Source organism: Peromyscus eremicus, chromosome 8a, assembly GCF_949786415.1.
Source record: "Peromyscus eremicus chromosome 8a, PerEre_H2_v1, whole genome shotgun sequence".
NCBI lineage: Eukaryota > Metazoa > Chordata > Mammalia > Rodentia > Cricetidae > Peromyscus > Peromyscus eremicus.
Window position 1 is genome coordinate 100210480 of NC_081423.1, and position 15496 is coordinate 100225975.

Genomic DNA, 15496 nt, shown 5'->3' on the forward strand with positions numbered 1-15496 from the left:
ATCCTAATGCAGAGCCTGTGAGGCATGGCTTCTTTATTCTGCTAGACTGCAGGGCCTGGGGCAATGAGCTACATGTGCACGGTACATGGTCTGTGTTCTAGGTGTGCAGTTATAAACCAAAAGGGTTACGCCATCTCCTGCCCAAGACCGAGGAGCAGCTCTGGAGCCCCTTATGACCAGCCAGGGAGATCACTGGGCCCTCTGGTGATCTCCCACAGGGGTTCTGCAGGCTGACAGTGGCTGAAGTAAGCCAGCATGCTCACTCATGTACATTCCACAGAATCTGGAGAGCACTGGGAATTGTGGGTCCCAACAACTCAATGTTATGTTGCTGGCTAATAATGTCAAGTCCAAAATATGAAATGGGGTCCCTGTGTAGGCCTCTCATTCTATAACTCTATGTGGATTTCCAGGGGCTTGAAGAACTGCTCAGTAGGAGGACCTGGGTCCTATCCTCAACACCAAAATTAAAATAACCAAATAATTCTATACTAAGTCCAGGAACAGACCCATGGTACACCTCACCACTGGTTTCATCTATGTCCCCAACAAGGACAGAAAAAAACAGTGCCAGGTCCTTTGGCCTATGTGATTTCTTACAGCAAGTACCAATATCTTTGCAAAAACATGACTCGCTCATTATAAAGAATTTAAAATACTGCAGAAGAGAATAAAAGAAAAAGGTTTTAGACACTCCAAATCAGATCACCTGGTGACCACATGGAAGCACGGTGGGGTGGGGGTATAGAGGGCTGGTGTGATGTGGAGGGAGAAGAACATGTCTGTGAGGATGGGCTATTTCATGGAGTATTTTCATAAAAGATATCCTATTAAGAAAAAATTGAGGCAGAAAATGCAAACACATGGAACTTCAAGGAAAATGCTTCCTTGACATGAAAGACCATTCTTAAAGCAGCCTTATAAAAACTGCTAGGTGTTTCATCTGTTTTGAAAAATGTCATATGATTCAGCTTGAACAGTTTGAAAGATGAAGTGTTCTTCCTACTGTTGGTCCCTGCTGACACTGACTTCACCTGACACTTTCCAGTTTCTAACACCCCCAGCCTGTCCCGCAGCCACAGGGTCCAGTTACTTAGCACAGGCATGAATCCATTCCGGGTCTCGGCACAGTTCCGTGTGGACCCTGTATCTCCATGCTGCTTCCGTATTTAGGAAATTTTAGCAACAGCTCTATAGCGAAGTGCATCCAAGTTCCAGCTCTGTGTTTAGGCATCAGTTTACACTTGAGTATCTTTTATAACTTCTGTGTTTAAGAAAATTTCAACATGGGTCCTGCTTTTCAGTGTGGCTGGCAGCAGCCCTCGGCACAAGGTCCACACGTTGGTAGTCTGGTTTTAGTTCCACAGCTCAGTGCAGGATGCTGTCAATTCTCCCGACTAACTTTCAGCACTGGCCCCTTATGTCAGCATACCTGGCCTGCTAAGCTCAGCACTTCTGCCCCAGACTTAAGTGAAAGAGCTCAGCATCCACTCGCCCACCTGCACCCCACCTTCTACATCTTGGGAACAATTCCACCGGTACAAAACTGATTTTGCAGGTATCGACTTCCTGGCACTGACACTGTGTCCTGTGCCCAGCATCTGGTGCTTACTTCTAATTTTGCTGCCTTCCTGCAGAAAGTGAGGACATCCTTAGTTAATATGTCCCACTCCTTAAAGTTCACAGACTTGCTAAAGAATGAGCCACAACTCCATAGCTCCACAGTGATTCAGAAATGCACAGCTCTGGCTCTCATGAGCTGAAGTCCTGTTCTGCCTTCTAGATCATTTTGGTCACTATTTAAGTGACCCTAGATGATTTTCCTGGACTCTCTGGGGGCCAGGTGTTTGCTATTCTGTACTTTCTACAGTGTCCTAAGAGAGCTGGAGGAAGCTCCTGTGAAGCTTGTCCAGGGAAGAGCTGACTCTCTACCTGTTGGCTCCCAGAAGCCCCAAAGGCAGCTTCCCGGGAGAATGCACCATCCCTCCACAGAGAGAAGTCCTGTCTGCTCACTCTCCATCCTTTACCCACAGCAGACTTCACTCCATGCACTCTTGCCAGCCTGCGTCTTCCTCCAGGCCAAAGGGTGGAGTGGGCTGAGCTCATGCCCAGGCTGCAGCAGAACCACTCTGCAACTCCAGCTGTGACTTCTTTCCCATTGTCAGAGAGCAGGACGCCCACACCAGCTGTGCCCTTTTCTGGTCTGGTTGTCTCATCCCACGCACTCAGTCTCACTAGGGTTACTCTGTGTCAGTGTTTTCGTAGCCCTTGCTGGGAAACCTCTCCTTGCTGCCTAGACCCTATAAAGTCAAAGGAAGGAAGGGCCCCGGAAGGAAACCTGCTGAGCCTTTTGTCCACAGTACCCTGGGGGATGGAACAGGGAGACTCTTACCATTTTTATATACTTAACGTATTGTTCTAACATTTGAAAAGACTTTAAATACAGAAAAGCAAAGCTAGTTGCAGAACTTGGGCAGCACGAGTGAGGCCCTGCGAGAAGTACTTTGGAAACAATTTCCTGCCAGGTCCACAGCACATCATTAGCATGAATGACTGAACTGAACCTGCTAACTCCATGCAGCTAGCCTGGAGCTCACTATGTAGCCCAAGCTGGCCTAAAGCTTCTGGTAATCCTCCTGCTGCTTTTTGTTTAACTGTTACTTAAACACCATTTTGTTCCACCTTTACCACAAATGAGGCTTCAACCCTGTTTTCTCAGTGGGATCAATGACTTTTACTCAGTGAGGATCCAGCCAAGTTAGTTACACTGACCTACTTTGAGACCCAAGTCCAATATGCATGCAAGAAGAACCACTCTGTGCTTGCAGGTGCCCAGGAAGATGGCACCAGAGTGCCATGTCACCAGTGTGGGAGTCACAGTCTGAGCACTGACAACCTCTGGCTTTCTGAATGTTCTGCCCACAGGAAGCCTGGAGGAACTGTACTAGGTCCTTTTTATTCCTACACTATAAAGGATACCAACAGAATTTCCATGATGTGAGGAGACTTCAGCTCCCCAAACCTCCGGGTTCTCTCAGATCAGCCCTTCCTATTTTGTTCCTTTCCCTCTACTGTACCTCTTATCACTGGGCTGCTCCTTCTCAATCAAACCTCTCAGCATTTCTGGGACTACAGAAAATCTAAATTCTCCAAATCACAATTATTATCCCTTTCGCTAGCTTCACAAGTCTTTCTTGGCGACTGACCCAAGTTCCTTGTTTCCAGCCCAGCTCCAAAACAGCCCCCAACACTATGTCCACTGCTCCCTCTTAGTTCTGGTACTTGTGCCTCCTGTTGTCTCTAGAACCAGGTGCTGCTCTGGGTCACAGCCTCCTGGCCAGCCACTCTACATCCTTGTTAGGGTGCTGCATTCTGAGATGTACCTTAGTTCTTCCCTGACCCCCAGAACAGGACAGATCTGACTGTCTCTCCAGTCCCCTCTAGCTATATTTGGCTAGAGTGGTTTGGAAGCAGAGGATTGGCCCAGCATGCCCCGGGTGGACCAGAGGAAGCTCACCGTGGTGTACTCAAAGTAGTAAAGGCAGTTGTCAGTCAGAATGAACCAGCGCCTCTTCCAGGTCTTCACCCTGCCACCTGAGAGCAAAAAGAAGATGCTCTTGACATGAGACACCAAGGCAGGTGCATGCTACAAACACACACACACACACACACACACACACACACACACACACACACACACACAGCTCTCTTCTCAGGGAGGGGATGGGATCGGGCAGGATACCAGGAGAACACTTAAGACTATGGCAAAATTTACATCAGTGACAAGACACAGCCAAGACAGAAGCATCTTTCACAGAGTGAAAGTCTATGGTATGAGCAGAGCAAGCGTGTCTGGGTGACACCCTGAGATGTCCCAGACAGCAAGATGAGAGCATGGGCTAGGGAGGAAGCCCCAGGGTGATGATGGTGGAATGCAAGTGTACTTCAGGCTGGAGGAGCTGGCCATGCCCTGTGTGATAGAGACAGGCAAAGGAAGGAAAGGAAGAAGGGAGGGTCAGCACCCTGACACAGGTGGCATGGGCAGGGAGTTCCACGCAAGTGACAGGAGAGAAGATCCAGAAAGTGAGGTACTGTGAGCCCTTACAACCAATCCATGGGCTTCCCTCACCCTCCTGCCTGTGGTGAAGTGCTACACTGGCTTCAGTCCCTTTAGTTAGTGTCCTGAAAGTCATGTCCCCAGAGTTCTAGGTGTGAACTGAAGCAGGACTCCTTCCCCAGGAAAGGACTAGCTTATCCAAGAGGTGGGCTCAGGAGCCTTCCCACTGTGGACTCATGTGACTCCTGAAAACTATGTAACTACAAGAGGCAATCCTAACAGCCAGGAGGTGGTGACTAGCTGCTGGCCAGGGCCTTCCTCAGTCCTCTCCAATCCTCTATGAGGTTACTCTACGCTGGGTATGGGGAAGGATGTGCTTAATTTTGTCCACTTTGAAGGGAACTCTATCCTCACTTGCATCATGCTCAGGATCCCCACTTTCGCAACTTACCTCTGGTCAAGGGAAGACTGTCTTGACACGAACCATTCAGAATTACCCAGGGCCTTCCCATGCTGATACACACATGGCATTGCATGAACACCCTCTCCCTGATCCTTAGCACTTGCCCTTTGCTAGGGCCCAACTATGGAGAACATCACTTCTCTATAGTCCTCCATGGAGGAGGGCAGGGGAGTGGAACACCTGCCATGCCTACTCTCCTGACCTCTTGCTAATAGCCATGCAGAGCAGGGAAATTTTATAAAGACTGTTTCCAAATGCCAACATCTGCCTGCAGGCTCATCCCTGAAATTTGAGAGAAGAGGTCCAGCGGAACAGATTAGGACCTAGACCTTTCTGGGGTATTTTACAGCTCTGCCTGGGTGCCTGAGCTGGAGGGGTAGGGAAGGAAATGTAAGCAGCCACCATTAACTACAAGATTCTAAATGACTGAGACCTAGGTTTCCAGATGGAGTATGCCACAAGCAATCATGTGCCAACAAACACGTCTCCTACGTGGCATACAGTGAGGCACTCTCCCTCATGGTGATCTCTAAGCTTTAGGGAAGCACCCCAAGGTTAAGTGGTACAAATGAGAAAAGACGTAAGAGTAATGTGACATGCATGTTGGCAACAGGGAGGGCTGGGCAGAACTAGAACAGATGAAAAGGAAGACGAAGAGTGTGCTCAAAACCGAAGGCAGTTTGTCTTAAAGTGGACCCTTCCCATTTCTAAGCTGAGAGCTTCTGTCTTCCAGCCTCTTGGGGAGACCATTTCTCGTACAGGGCTTGGTACACAAGGATGGTCAACCCATGCTGACCTCCCATGCACTCTGTCACAGGACACTACCCAGGAGACAATGGGACTCAGGAAATGGTGGAAAAAGTGAGTTAGATACCAAAAGAAACAAGATGGCAGGAAATCAAGGAGAAAAAGCAGAGCTGGGAAGTTGTGTCTGGTTATAAAAGCTTCATTACGTCCCCTGGACAGTTGGCTGCACCACAGAGCCCTCTACCACAAAGCATCGCTGCGGGCCCACGGGGAACACTTCCACGTGGAAAGAAAAACAGACATGGGACAAGCAGACAGATCAATGTGCGCCTAGGACAGTCCCTGTGGAACTCACAGGACCCCCTCCCACGCAGGGCTCCACAGACCCTCCCTTAGACAGAAGGGCTGACACTGTCCTAACAGGCCAGCCTGCCTGCTCCAAGCACTGGAGGGGGCCTGTGTCTGTTCTCTTAGGGCAGCTCTGCTCTAGTCAGGCTTAGACACAGACCCGAGGAGCACTCAGCTCCTCCATATGGTCCCCCATATCAGCAACCAGAGAACTAAGAGGCCAATCTGGGTTTTGAGGATGACTGAAACAGAGGAGTATTTGCACCATTAGAAACACAGACAGAGGATCCAGGCTGTGAGGCCTCCCTGATACTCAAGAAATGGAATCAAGGACTACAGGTAGGGGTTCTGGTTTTGGGGTTTGGAAGACACCATTTCTCTCTTTCATAGAAGTGCCATCTAATTTAGGCTTTCCTCAACTCCTTCATCCACCATGGTGTCAGAAGCACATGGCTTTGGGAAGTTACAAGGCAGCACCCTCTTCTCTGATTCTTCACATCAGAAATTACTTTTGATCAGGTTGACGCACGGGTGTCAATTTGAATTCAGTAATTCCAAGGAGCAGGAAGCCAGTGCCTCTCTGCCCTCCTCAGCTCGCTCTGGGCTAGGACTGCATGACTACTCGCAGTTGGGGACCTCCGAGCTGGTGGCTGCTGAACCACTCTCTCCTCCACCAAGAGGAAATGTGAGCACTGCCCCAAACCCCTGATCCTGGCCAGTTCCCTAGGGACTGTACAGTAAGTTAGAAGCAGCATTAACACTACTACCAGCAATTAAAAAACAAAATAACCAAAAATAACAAAGTAAAAAAACGCTGCAGCAATGACAGTGGCCTGGGCAGAGTGAGCGAGCAGGTTGCAGGGTTACATACCTCCTGGAGTTTGGGGCAAGGAAAAGGAGAGCCAAAATCATGGAAACATAAATGAGGAGAAAAGAAAATTAAAACAAAGAAATCAAACCCAGTTCCTCAATCTTAAAGTGCAGCGCACCAGTCACATTTATGTATGCCTGAAGAGGGAGGTGAACCTGGAAACACTGATGGGCAGGGGACCACCCATGCTGTACAGCAAGGTTGGAGGCCTTACCACACCTGGCCTAACAGTGCCACAAATCCATTATTGTGAGGTCAGCGTTTGCCAGACTCCTCACAATCCAGAGCAAAGAGGGGGATGTGCAGCACTTCTGAGAAAGTCAATATCTTCCTTAAGACACTCATCACTTTATAAATGTGTGCAAGGATGCACATATGTACACCCATGGATATACATGTACACATGTGTGTACACAAGGACACACATGCTTATGGCTCTCTGCATACAGGGACATATACAGACAACTACAGATGGCACGAAGTCCTACCCTGTGCAGCACACACACACAGGACTGAGTCTCAATGTGCCACAATGGAAACACCCCATCGGGAGTCTAGGCAGTTAGGAAATGTGAAGCAATGGCCCCACGATAAGTGAGTCCCATACTGTTAGATTTTTATTCTTTGGGATGAGGCCTTGCTCTAGCACGAAGCTGGCTTGATTTCATGGGCTCCGGGGATTCTCCTGCTCTGTCTCCTAAGTGTCTGGGATCTCAGGTGTGCACCAGTGCACTCAGCTTAAATTTTTGACTTTTAAAAATATAGGATGCCTCATGAATTTGCATGTCATTCTGGTACAAGAGCCAAGATAATATCTGTTCTAATTTTAGTGTCTCAGCTGTCAAAGCCAACACTTAGCATTCGCATGGAAACAAATCTCCCTGGAGGGAAGTAAATCTAAATTTGGACACACTTTTGAAATTCCCGGCACATTTCCTCTTCGCTCTCTGGGTTGGGCAAGAAGAATGTGGAGAAGGTTGCCCATGCATTAACCATTTCAGAGCCTTCAATCAGACCCTCTGCTTGGAGATTACTGACTGTTGGCCACGGTCAGCCATTGCAAGGCTCTAATCTGTGAAGCAGTACTTGAAAGGAATTTATGAATCGTCATGTGTAAACACATGCTTTGGGCCTTTTAAAGGAAATGTCAACCCTAAGCTATCTGGATGAGTTAGTAGCAGAGGGCATGTATCTTACTTTCCATGGATGTGTCAGTAATGGCCAAGATGCTGCTTATCGGGGCAAGTAACCGAGATGGAAGAAGAGCATGTCTCCAATAGAACATGCTCTTGCTGATATGGGATTCAGCTCATCAAAGGCCAAGGCAGAAGGGAACTGGAATGTGCTCTCTAGTGGTCAAAAAATTTGAACATTTTCATGTTCAGAGAGTTCAGAGACCTCTCATATGTCTGATAATAAAGCAACCATAGGTGGACATGAATATGCACGAGAACCCACTGAATTTCTTCTGTTTAGTTACTCTGTCACCTTCCTGGCAAGGCATGACCATAAATCTTAACAATACAGGCTCACTTCTGGCAGAGGGAAGAGAAATGAACCTGCAGCTTCTGATGACACAATCATTAATGGGGCTGATTGGGACCGGAAAGGGGGCCACTGCCAGAGCATGAGGAAGAGTGCTGTGGTTTGCGCTGCAGCCAAGGGCTCTAGATTTGCCATGCACACTGCCTGTGGGAGCCAGATGCAGAGGGAAGTGATGATGCACTGGGTGGGGCAGGAGTGCAGGGATAAATCTGGGATGGGAAGTAGAGAGATGGATATGGCTGGTTACCCTCCCAAGGTTAAGGAGGCAGAGGCGGGTGGTGGATCATAGAAAGTGCCTCATAGAACATGGCCATCTATTCAGAAGTGAACACAGAGGGCTCAGATACACATGGGCAATGTTTATAAAGGCAAAGTCTGTGTCCAGGAGTCTCCATTCTATGGTGAGTGGCTTCAGCAGCTTCCTGTCTGGAGGTGGACTGTTTTAAGAACACAACTCAGGGCAGTCTCTGTGGGATGCCTGTGACATGCCCCCTTCCCCACACCCCAAGCCTGTGAGCATACAGCCCTTCTTCCTGTTGCAGGGACCCCAAGCTGGGGAAGGTTACTTACCGAGTTTCAGCAGCCAGCCTTCTCGGTCTGGATTGAAGAAAGTGTGAGTGAGGTCATTGCCATCATCTTCTGGGATCTTAAAGGGCTCGTTTTTTATGCTTTCATAGAGGTTCTGGGATAGAAGATGACATTGCATGTCTCATTCTAGAAGCAGCTGTTTTTTCTCCCCTCTCTACTCATTCCACAGGCATTCACTGTGAGCCTGGGGTAAGGACTAGAGAAAAAAACCAACCATTTTTCTGCTCTACAGCAGCTTACAGGGACAAAAATAAGATGCCTGGTGGATAATTAAGGAAGAAAAAAAATAGCAGCTTGGAGTCTACTCAAGCCTTTAGTTTCAGATTTAGAAGCCTCTTCCCCTTCCTGTTTCTCAGCTGGCCTTTGTGAAATTCACATATTTAAATGAATTAAGAGAGCAGGCACTTGGCAAGATATCCCCTGTCTCTTCTACAAAAATGATCCTGTTCTGAGCAAACGCTTTGTCAGATGAAATGAAGCCGCTCTGGCCCTGCTCACCCGGAGCAACTCCTCAGGCAGGTCTCCTCCATCATTGATGCCCCGATTCATGGCAATGAACCTCTCCACTGTAGGCTTGTCTTTGACATTGGGGTTGTGTAGGCTGGTATTCAGCATTATGATGGCAAAGGAGAGGACGTAGCAAGTGTCTAGGGAAGAGAAGAACAGGATGTGAGAGCAAAGGAAACACCCACCCAGGACAGGAGACACTAAACCGAGTAAGATCAAGAATACAAGACCATGGGCAGGAAGAGTGGGTGAGCCGAGCACACACTCTTGTTCCCAGGTTTATGCTTCTGAAAGGGGCAAGACACATGAGTGTACTGAAGCCACTCAGTTTCTTCAGACAGAAAGGAACAGGGGAACAATAAAATGGCCAGCTGGGAGCACCCCTTAGTCCCAGCACTCAGGAGGCAGATTTCTTGTGAGTTCCAGTACAGTCTGGTCTCTTAAGGGAGTTCCAGGCCATCTAGGGCCACACAACAAAACTCCAAACCAATACAATGTATAAAAAAAATAAAAACTACCTACAATTCTATTTAGTGCTGTGGGATGATCCTTCTGTACGCTGTGAGTATGTATTACTCTCATTGGTTAATACTAAAGCTGTTTGGCCTATATCAAGACAGGATAAAGTTAGGTGGGACAATCAAACTGAGGACTGGGATGAAGAAGGGCAGAGTCGGGTGAGACTCGAGGGATCCTCCCAAGAAGCAAGATGCCAGAGGACTGGTAAAGCCACAGCCCACATGGCAATACATAGATGAATAGAAATGGGTTAATTTTTTTTTTAAATAAGTAACTTTTTTTTTAAGCTGAGGATCGAACCCAGGGCCTTTTAGCAAGCACTCTACCACTGAGCTAAATCCCCAACCCGAAATGGGTTAATTTAACAGTAAGAGCTAGTTAATAATAAGCCTGAGCTAGTGGCTGAGAATTCTGTAATTAATATAAGCGTTTGTGTGTTTGTTTGGAACTGGGAGGTTGGGACAGAAAAACTCCACTTCTGTTTACAATTCAGTAATAATTTGGTCTGCTTTTTTCTTCTATATAAATGTGACTATGTAATAAAATCACTTTATAGATACTATAACACACTGTCCTCCCAATACATACCTATGGGATACATACTTACATAAGGGATAAATACATACACATACATATACAAGTGATATATACACACACATACATACATACATATATATACACAAACACACAAACATGTATACACACATACACATATACGCATACATACACACACATATACACATACACACACACATATATATACATACACACATGTACACACATACATATGCTTTTTTGTTGATCTTATCATCTTCCCACACCAATATCTTTATAAGATCATGATTTTCTTTCCAAGACAAGGTTGTACTTATCTGACTACAGTCATAATTCTGCTTCTCCCTCCTGAGTAGCTAGGATGACAGACAAACGTTACAGCAGCCGGCTTCTAGAGACATCCTCAACAGTTACGTGTTGGGTAATTCTGAACCCAGGGCCTCATGCACATGAGGCAAATACTCTACCACTGAGCCACAACTAGGTCTTACTGTGCCTCAGTGGTGGTCTTCTGGTTGCGTCCAATCTTTCACCTGGAGAGGTGAATGTTTCTGGGGGTTGGGGATTTAGCTCAGTGGTAGAGCGCTTGCCTAGCAAGTGCAAGGCCCTGGGTTCAGTCCTCAGCTCCAAAAAAAAAAAAAAAAAAGAAAAAGAAAAGAAACTGTTCTTGGCATGGACTCAGCCTCTTGTCTTAGAAATCCTTCACTGCCAAGAAGAGAACCTTATGGAAAAAGCTCTCCTCCCACACTCACACGAGGACCCCTCACTCACCTGTGGACTGGAACACCCCATTATTGCACTGACAGTACCGCTGGGCAAAGGCCTCCATCATCCGGTCAATCTTCTGGGCCTCTCCAGGGAGCCGGAAGCTCCATAGGAACTGCCTAAGGGTGGAGACAAGAGCATTGCTTTGACCTGTTCTGTTGCTGGTTGGGGCTTTAGTATCAGAGGGCAAAGGGAGGTGAGGGGGCTTCCGTCCACTTTAGTATCAGGGGGCAAAGGGAGGTGAGGAGGCTTTAGTCCATTTTTACAGAAATTGAACAGAAGCAAATTTAGCCACCGCCCATCACTGTGGCCTTAACTGGAGGTAAGGTGCTTAGGTAAACCGAGAAACTGAGATTTTCCTATTCCAAAGAACAGCTCCCCCTCTTCAGAACTGAAGCACAGATGTTAATCATTTAAAATGAACAGAGTATTCAAACCCACAGCCATGGGTTTAGTTCTGCAATTACTGCTCAAAAAATAACCTCAGGATTTATACCTACAGCAGAGAAAATTAAAAAGACAGTTTCTTCAAAAGGCACAAAATATGCTTTGTTAAAAAATTAAAGTTGCTAAGCAGTGGTAGCACATGCCTTTAATCCCAGCACTCTGGAGGCAGAGGCAGGAGGATCTCTGTGAGTTCAAGCCCAGCCTGGTCTACAGAGCAAGTTCCGGGACAGCCAGGGCTACATAGAAAAACCTTGTCTCGAAAAACCAAATTAAAAAAAAAAAAGTTGATTTTTTTTCTTTTTAAAATGAAATATACAGCTTCGTAGTTTAGGATAAGAAATTAAAGGGCTTTCTACTCAGAAGAGTAGAAACAATTGCAATATTTGAACAGTCCTTCCACCCCCAAGACCAAGAACAGTCCTAGCAAATGCTTTCCCACTCATAGGCATGCACATGGCCTCCCCTGAAATACTTCAAGATAGTTACAACAACCCCCAACGACAGGACTGTATGCAACCCAACAGCATACAGGATGGGCACGCTCCCACTCCACGGTGCACCCACCGCAAGGCCTGGACGAGGTTCAGGTCGGTGAACTCATGCAGCTCTACAAACGCATGCAGGACCTGGATGCTGAACTCATCTCTGTCAGGAAACAAACAGAGGCAGGGATGGAGCACAAGTAAGATCCCTGATACCAAGGCCAACACCCATCCTGATCCCAAGCAGATGGTATCTCCTGAGTCCCAGGCCAGGAAGCCTCTCAAGTCTGGCCATCCATAGGAGGACACTGGACTGGCTCTGTTTACTAACTAAACAAGCAAGGAATGTGCATACTCCTAGACAGGTAAGTTAGTGTTCCTCAGAACACTTCCACTCAACACCATATGGCTACTGCTGCCCTCGTACCACAGCCACCCCATGAACTTGGGCACCAGGGGGCTGTTTCCTCCCATGATTCTGACAACACCCTCTCAAAAGGCCTCACCTCTCCCCAAGGTAGTCACCAATGGCTGTTTTGTTGAGCCCTTCCCCTTTGTATAAGAACTGGGCAATATCTTCACAAGTATTCTTCAGCAGGTCATTCTCTATTAAGAACTGGATCCCCTGCAGAAAGACCAGAAAGAGCCGGTGACAACGAGGGAGGCAGAAGCTGCCATGGGCCCTGGAGCACGTCCAAGAAACATCCACCAGTAGATGCGGACAGAGGCATTGCAGGTTAGGAACTAGAGCCCCAGACTCAAGACAATGGGGGGAACCACCCAACATCCAGTCCAGAAAACGGTAGCTTAGAAAAAACGCCTCTGGTTCCCATCTGACCACTAAGAAAGCCCCACCTTCAGACTCTGGCCTTTGTCACTTTCGTTTTTGCTTTTTACCTTTTTAGGATCCATGTTAAATTTCTTCCTGCCCATGGCTACCTGTTTGTTCCTCTGCATGTTTTTCCTGGAAGAGAAGTGTAGCATCAGTGCTCTGGCAGCAGGAGTTCTGGCAGGGGCTAGAGCAGTCCTCACATGCATCTGCTGGCAGCTTTGGAAGACTGGTCCAGCTAAGCATGGTCAGCTGAAGCCCTGGCCCAGGCTCAGGCTCATTTCCCTCTTTCCCTCTAGATTCATGGTTTCTCTTAGAATTTTTATTTTCTTAAGCTTTGTCGTCTACATATTGTAGAATCTGCCCATTTTAAGTGTAAGCTTTTAGTAAGCTAATTTGTGCGACCATTACCATAACCAGTTTTAGAACATTTTCATCAGTCCAACAAAATTCCCCATACCCATTTCCAGTTTACCCACATTCCTAATTCAACCCCCAGGAGCTCTCAGTCAACTTTCTGTGCACAGATCTGCCTGGTTCTGGAGCTTCTGTGTGGACAGAATCTGGAGCATCTAAACTTTTGTTTAGCATGCTGTCTTCAAGGTTTGCAGCACAACACTCTGCCTACTGCTTAGTGACGTTCCTCTACATGTCTACCTCCATCTCTTTTCAGATGACAGACAGAGCCAAGATTGGGGTCATTACGCATGGAGCTGTTATCAGCACATGTCCACCCTTGTGGCGCGTTTCTCTTTCTTTTGGGCAGAAGGGTCAAGGTTGTATCGAGACAGGTCACGTAGTACTTTTATATTTAACTTTTGAAGATGTTGTACAAACAAGCAACAGTTTTCTTAACTGTGCATCAGCCTAAACAAATGCAACTTCACAGACCATGCTTCTCAAGGTGTGGTCACAAACAGCTGAGGGAGCGAGTCAGATGTAGAATGCCAGCTCTCACTCACACACCTAATGTGTCTGTGAAGGGATCAGGGCTCCTGCCCATTTTATCTAATCCCACAGACAAACTGAGTTACAGGTTCTGGGTTAGTGACTCAGAAGTTTTAGGGGTAGAGTCTAGGTGACATTTTTAAAACCTCCTGTAAGTCTGGTGTACACTTGGGAACCAACAGTAATTTTACAGTTTCTGAGCAAATGTATTATTCAGAAATAACTTATTTATTGTCTTAAGGAGCACATCAGCACTGACTGAATCCCCAAAGGTAGACTGATAGAAGCAGATGCAGAGATCCATGGCCAGGTGCCAGGCCGAGCTCCAGGAATCCAAACGATGAGAGAGAGGAGGGATTCTATGAGCAAGAGACATCGAGACCATGAGGGGAAAAAGTACAGAGATGACCAGCCAAACTAGTGGAAATGCATGAACTGTGGACCAATAACTGAGGAGCCCCCACGGTACTGGACTAGGCCCTCTGGATAGGTGAGACAACCGTCTCGCTTGAACTGTTTAAGGGGTCCCCAGGCAGTGGGGTCGGGACCTGTCCCTAGTGCATGAGTCGGCTTTTTGGAGCCTAGTACCTATGGTGAGACACTTTGCACAGCCTTGGTGCAGGGAGGAGGGGCTTGGACCTGCCTCAACTGAATGTACCAGGCTCTACTGACTCCTCATGCCTTGGAGGAGGTGGGAATGGGGAGGTGGGTTAGGGAGGAAGGCTGAGGGGTGGGAGGAGGGAGGACAGGGGAATCTGTAGTTGGTATGTAAAATGAATAGAAAATCTCTTTAATAATAATAATAATAATAATAATAATAATAATAATAATAATAAAAGAAAGTCCCTCTTTTCTTTTTTCCTGGTTGAGACAGGGAGGTTACTCTGTAGCTCAGGGTGAGCTGAAACTCACAACAATCTTCTTGCCTCCCAAATACTGGGATTACAGGCATGAACCCACCATGCTTGGCTAGGCTGACTTGAGGTTTGGAATGAACAGGTATGAGTCTCAAGTTATCTAATTACATTTTCCCTAAATCCAGGAAAACTACTTTGATCCATATTTCAAAACAAAAAACAAGGGGTTGGGGATTTAGCTCAGTGGTAGAGTGCTTGCCTAGCAAGCTCAAGGCCCTGAGTTCGATCCTCAGGTAAAAAAAAAACAAAAACAAAAACAAAAACAAACCAAAAAAACGACAAACAAAAAACAAAACAAAAAAAAACAAAACAAACAACAACAAACCCAAGAAAAAAGCAGCTGGTTTCCTATTAGAGTATGCAATACTTAGAGGCCCTACAATGGCAAGGCACATAAACACCCACAAGGGCCCTCAGCATTCTTTGCCTTGGTCTAGTTCCTTACTGAAGGCTTCCTGCGCCTCTGGCAAGCCCAGAACCAAGAGTCTAGACTTCAATAGTACACTTCAGATCTCTGCCAGCTACTATTGCTGCTTCTGACCACTCTGAGTGCTTATAGGAGTGGCTAGCTAACTTCACTGGCTCCCCATGAATCAGCTCCCACCCCAGCCATTCGGCATTGCAGCTTATGACTGCCTGGTATACTCCCAGGACTCAGCTGGCTAAAGCTCCCAGTTCTCCATGAGTCACCTCCTGCCCCTAGCTATCCACTGTTGTCTATGACTGACAGTCACTGTAGGTGGCTGGCTAACGTCATTAGTGCCTATGGGTCAGCCTTCCTAACTGCAGCACAGTCTCCCTTGGACACCAGCTGCATCAACTAGGTCAACTTGAGAAAGCTTTATGTCTCACAGTATTACGTTCTCTCTACTTCTTACATAGTGTTTGGACTTATTGCTACAGAATGC

The 15496-nt window shown here is 47.0% G+C and overlaps 1 protein-coding gene across 1 annotated transcript in view; it reads right to left on the reverse strand.

The window, feature by feature from the left end:
* Positions 1-15496, reverse strand: part of Cyth1 (cytohesin 1) — an 88988-nt gene that overhangs the window by 7831 nt on the left and 65661 nt on the right. The window contains exons 4-10 of the mRNA XM_059272220.1: positions 12792-12858; positions 12401-12519; positions 11977-12057; positions 10972-11084; positions 9118-9266; positions 8602-8713; positions 3518-3594 (exon numbers count right to left, since the gene is read on the reverse strand). Of these exons, the coding sequence (XP_059128203.1) occupies positions 3518-3594; positions 8602-8713; positions 9118-9266; positions 10972-11084; positions 11977-12057; positions 12401-12519; positions 12792-12858 (718 nt within the window). The remainder of the gene's footprint in view (positions 1-3517; positions 3595-8601; positions 8714-9117; positions 9267-10971; positions 11085-11976; positions 12058-12400; positions 12520-12791; positions 12859-15496) is intronic.